Source organism: Dromiciops gliroides, chromosome 2 (assembly GCF_019393635.1).
Source record: "Dromiciops gliroides isolate mDroGli1 chromosome 2, mDroGli1.pri, whole genome shotgun sequence".
Lineage (NCBI taxonomy): Eukaryota > Metazoa > Chordata > Mammalia > Microbiotheria > Microbiotheriidae > Dromiciops > Dromiciops gliroides.
This window is the reverse complement of record NC_057862.1, coordinates 303,435,492-303,441,336: the sequence shown is the minus strand read 5'-3', so window position 1 is coordinate 303,441,336 and position 5,845 is coordinate 303,435,492. Positions and strand designations below refer to the sequence as shown.

At 38.7% G+C, this 5,845-nt stretch overlaps 1 protein-coding gene across 1 annotated transcript; it reads left to right on the top strand.

Annotated features, from left to right (window-relative positions):
* The first annotated feature begins 1,163 nt into the window (after positions 1-1,163).
* Positions 1,164-2,279, top strand: BDKRB2 (bradykinin receptor B2). The gene has a single exon (XM_043989838.1). The coding sequence runs from the start codon at positions 1,167-1,169 to the stop codon at positions 2,277-2,279; it is 1,113 nt and encodes a 370-aa protein (XP_043845773.1). The 5' UTR covers positions 1,164-1,166.
* The last annotated feature ends 3,566 nt before the right edge of the window (positions 2,280-5,845 follow it).

The window sequence follows — 5,845 nt, the reverse complement described above, 5'->3', positions numbered from 1 at the left end:
CTGGGCTTGAGTGGAATGAGGTGGGGCGGGGGGGGGGGAGGTGTGGAATAAAAACAAAATAGTAAAAAAGGATGCATTTGGCCTGATATGAATCCTTTCCCAAAAGCCAGTGATCATCTTCCCTTTGCCAAAACAGACTTAGATTCAGAATATCATTCTAAACTTCTTTACCTCACATTCAAGTCTAGAATCCACAGACTGTGGAAGTATCGCTTTAGTCCTTTCCAGTTTGATATCACTCCACTTACCTCCAGGCATTCTTCACTCCATTCAAAGTGGATGACTGTCTACCAAACTTGCCTTGTCCTTTCCTACCTTCATGCCTTTGCTAATATTATTCCCTATGTAATGAATGCCTTTTCCCCTTTCACCTGTTGAATTCCTATCCATTCTGAAAGCACAACTAAAATATTGCATCTTCTACATAACCAGCTTATTCTACCCTATCCATGATACTTTCCTTTCCTTCTCTTCCCTTCTTGGACCTCAAAGCCCTTTATTTTGCAATTCTTTAATATATTTATGCCATACTACTGTATGTTATATTTATCTGTGTGTCTTGTCACTTTATTAGTCTGTAAGATCCATGAGGTCAGGGAATACCTTACTTGAGTTTTGCATTGACTCCTGAATCTGTACACAATAGTCATTTTTTTTGTCTTTTGCAGGGTAATGAGTGTTAAGTGATTTGCCCAGTGTCACACAGCTAGTGTTAAGTGTCTGAGGCTGGATTTGAACTCAGTTCCTCCTGAATCTAGGGCTGGTGCTTTATCTACTGCACCACCTACCTGCCCCACAATAGTCATTTAATCAATCAATCGATAAACATTCGTTAAGCACCTACTATGTGCAAGACACTGGGCTAAGTGCTGGGGATACAAAATTAAGCAAGACAGTCTCTGCCCTCAAGGAGCTTACAATCTAATGGGAGAAACAAAATGCAAGTGAATATGTACGAAGCAAGCAAATGTAGGATAAACAAGAGGTAACTAACAGAGTGAAAGCACTGGAATTAAGAGGAATTTGATCTGTTGAGTTGCATTCAATTAAATTGATTATCGCAACAATCCAAGGGATATTTTGAAGAAAGCTATAACTTTTTTTCTTAGATTTATCACTGACTATGAGGTGTAATGACCATTTCTCCACTTTCTTTCAGTGCTAAAATGATCAACAGCACACAAGAAGTCCTTCCACCTGGAATTAATGAATCATTATTCAATGCAACCAAGGACAACCAATGTTATTCTGCTGAATTTTGGGATTGGTTCAACATAATCCAGACTCCATTCCTCTGGATCATCTTTGTGTTGATCATAGTCGAAAACATATTTGTTCTCAGTGTCTTCTGTTTGCACAAAAGTAGTTGCACAGTGCCTGAAATTTACCTGGGAAACTTGGCTGCTGCTGACCTCATTTTAGGTTTTGGCCTCCCTTTCTGGGCCATTACCATTGCCAACAACTATCACTGGCCCTTTGGGGAGGTGCTCTGTAAAGTGGTGAACTCCTTTATGTACATGAACCTGTATTGCAGCATTTTTTTCTTGATTTTGGTCAGCATTGATCGATACTTAGCTCTGGTGAAAACAATGTCTATGGGCCGAATGCGAAGGACCCGCTATGCCAAATGCTACAGTTTTATCATATGGTTTTTCGCAATGATAGTGAGCTCCCCTGTGGTGGTTTTCCGTACCCTAATGAATTATGATGACGAGGGCCACAATGTCACTGTTTGTCGTTTCTCCTATCCAACACACAACTGGGCAGTCTTAACCAATATTCTCCTGAACATTGTAGGTTTTCTGCTGCCCCTCTGCATCATCTCTTTCTGCTCTTTGAAAATCATCCGTGTTCTACAGAACAATGAAATGCAGAGATTCAAGGAGATCCAGACAGAAAAGAGGGCTGCCATCCTTGTCCAGGTGGTCTTTCTACTCTTTGTCATCTGCTGGCTCCCTTTCCAGGTCAGCACATTGATGGATACCCTCTACCAGCTAAAGATTATCTCAGGCTGTCAGACTGAAATTATTATTGATGTGCTTACACAGATAGGAACATATACTGGTTATAGCAATAGCTTCCTGAACCCTCTGGTGTATGTTTTTGTGGGGAAAAGGTTCCAGAAGAAATCCAAGGAGGTCTACAAGGAATGGTTCAAGATTAGGTGGTGCCAATCAAATTCAATCCAAACAGAAAATTCAATGAGCACTTTGAAGACCTCCATATCAGCGGACTGGCAGATAAACAAACTGCATAGGCATCTGGAGACTAGTCAGTAATCTGTTCTATTTTATTTTTAAAAGACTGTAAAACTATAACCTTACATGTGTTCATGAGCCACTCTCAATATGTATCAGCTACTGTTAGGGTCAGACCATGCCAGGAGCCAATAGAAAAGCTTTCACTTTTCTGGAGATGCAGAGCAGCAAAGAGAGGGGAGTAGCAAATGGTCACCCAACTCTATATCCACCTATCCCCTCATCTCCCCTGTTCCTGTATGATGTCATGGATCCTCAGAAGAAACCCTGGACCTGGAAGTTCTCCTGACCTTCCAAAGACAGAGCAATCAATCACTGCCCAGTTTGGGGTTGGCCAAATTATTTTCCCTGAGTTTTTTATTCTGGCTATGGTTTCTAAGGATGGGATCCCTGACTAATGAAGGCTCATTTCCAAGTTTAGCAAAGTTGTTTGGAGATAGAAGAAAAGCAGTATTATTTAACTCCCTTCACCTTCTTTATATTCAGTTGAATAATTGAAGGAAGTAAGACATGTTTCAATGCAAGAAAGAGAATTCAAAGCAATTCAACAAGTATTTCATGATTGCCTACTTTGAGACTTGTACCGCCTCTTGCCCTTGAGCAACAGTTAAGGAAATGATAGAAATGCTTGTGACTTTCTAAGGTAATGTGAAAGTAGAAAGGCATAATTGACTAGGGGCTAAAAGACCAGCCTTAGAGTTGGGCAAACCTAAGCTCAAATCCAACCTCTGATACACACTAGCTGTACAACGTTGGGCCAGTCACCTAACTTCTCTGGGTCCAAGCAACTCTCAAAGAAGAAGAGAAATTATCAAGGCCTTGGTAGTTTGTATCAGCTACTAAATTGCATCAGGGAATTTCAAGAGGTGTTCCCACACCAGGCATTCCCCACACCAAAAGGTCACCAACTGCACCTCATTCTCATCTTAGTCACATCCCTCTCACCAAAGAAAATCAAAAGGTAAAATTATGTGGGGTACTGGAAAGAACATTTCCTGGATATTAGTCTCTGAACTACAATAAGCAGATGGAAATAGCATAACTTTAGGCAAGTCGCTTGACCTTTCTGTGGTTCCAGCTTTCTCATTTGTAAAATATTTGGTGTAAATGTCACTTGAGAGCTATGGGGAAAGTACACAGAAAAGTAAAATATGCTAAATAAAAATCAGTGATAGATTAATTCAGTTGAGCAATAATTTTGGATGGAGTAGTAAAGGATCATAGAGTCAGAGCTGAAAGGGACCTAAGGGATCCAACACCCTTGTTTTACAGATTAGGAAACTGACACATGGAAAAGTTAAGTAATTTGTCCAAGGTCATAAAACTAATGTGTCTGAGGTGGAATATGATCTCAGGTTTTCCTGTCTCCAAGTCCTCAGCCCTATTCACTATACCATGCTGCCTCTCATGGAAGTGAAATATTGAAAATATTACAGGTCTTTAGATCTTTGTAAAAGGTACCTAAGAGTAAGGGCATTACATAGTTATCATGGATTAACACTGACTACAGAAATAATTTCTGAAACTTCAGTTTGTCTCAGCAAAGAGCTCTGTGCTAAGCACTGCAGGTGCTACAGATATGAATTTGGATACATGATCCCTGTCTTCTTGGAGCTTACAACTACTAAAGGGCAAAACTAAGTAACTATAGATCAAGTTAAAATATGATAAAGCATATAGGTATAGGCAAAGCTACTGTTGCCTGAGCTGAGCCTTGGAAACTGACACAATAGCCAAGCCTATGTCCCTAATTTGTCTTTCGGATTCATTATATCTTTATTAGGCACAGTTCCTAATAAAGACTTTTGTTGTAATTTGGGGGTGAGGGTGGGGGCTATTGGAAAAGAGATACTAGAAAAATAGAAATAGTCCTTGTCTGTAAGGATCTTAAGACACACATGTGAGAAGTGAAATCACAATAAAAAGCAACAGTACAAAAGACCACATCACAGTACCACAGCATGTTAGTAGTGGAAGGAATCTTAGCACCATGGAATGTTAGATTACAGAATGTGTAGGTAGGAAGGGACTTAAAACATAGAATGTTAAAGCTGAAAGGAATCTTAGGGGCTATCTAGTCTAAGCCAAAGCCTCATTTTACAGATGAGAAAACTGAGGTCCCAAAGGGTAGATGAACTCAACCAGGGTTATACTGCTAAGGGACATGAGTGTTACAAACAAAAATGTTGCAGGATTCCAGAGGAGGAAAAGGTCACTATGGGCAGGAGCAATCAGGGATGGGATTTGAGCTGAGCCTTTAATGATGAGTAGTTTTGGAATAGGTACATGTATTTATAAAATTCAGTCATAAAACACAAAGATATAATTGCTTTAAGATGTAATCCCTTTTCTTTTGATGCCCCTGACTGTCCACCTGCCTTAGTAGCTGGGGAAGAAATAATAATGATAATAATAATAGCTTGCATTTATATATCACTTTATAAAGAAAAGTGCTTTCATAGACTTCAGGTAGAAATGAGAGGTATCACCAATACAGTATTAAAATGTATATATTGCTATGATGTACATACCAACATATTTATATTGTCAAGTGTCTATTAAACGGAAAGGCAGAAAAAAGGAAGATTATTTGTAGAGCTTTACATTAAAAGAGCACAGATGAGCTAGCAATGGAATGGTTCTATAAATATCTCCCGAGAAGTTCGAGTGGCATCTGCTTCCTCTCTTGCCATTTCAAACAGTATTACAGGGTGACTAACCCTGGACCCCAGAGCCATACAGCAGATGCAGCTATTCAGAGTGTCATACACCTAATAGAATTGTATCTGTAAAGGGAAAGGGAAAAGAAGATTGTGTTTATGAATTGTATTGATGTTGTGACACAAAATAACATGTATTTCAAAACACCAGAAATGATGTCTCAATGAAGAAATAAAATCAATTTCACATACAAATAATATATGGATGAATGATGTAAACATGCAACAATCTATTCAGTTTGGTAATTGAATGAAATAGAGTTGGATTAAGGTATGTATGTGAAAAGTTCTGTATGAACCCAACTAAACTGAGTAACACCTATTAACAAGGTGGGTGGAGAGGAAGTTGAGGGAGGGAGACCTGGGAAGGAAATAAGCATTTATATAGCAATTCTTATGTGCCAGGCATTGTGCTAAAAGCTTTACAAATATTATCTTAATGAACCCTGAGAGGTAGGCATTGTTATTATCCCCTTTTTACAGATGAGAAAACTGAGGCAAATAAAGGTTAAATGACTTGCCCAGGGTCACACAGCTAGTAAATGTCTGAAACTGGATTTTAACTCAGATCTTCCTTACTTCATGGCCAGGACTCTATCTACAGCAATAACTAGCTGCCTGAGTGAAGAAGAATACCACAGAAGACAACAGATTCAAAGAAATATACCACTATGCTCCTCCATCCCAAAAAGCAATGGTTTCCAATTTTTTTTGAAAGTTTGCACTATCTGCAAAAAAGGGGGTTTTTAAATTGCATACTGCCAATAGATGTGTATTTACCTAGAAAAATTATATGCAAGTATTACTATACTAATAATTATATATGTTGTGAAATATCTACAAAAGTAAAAATTTTAAAACATAAAA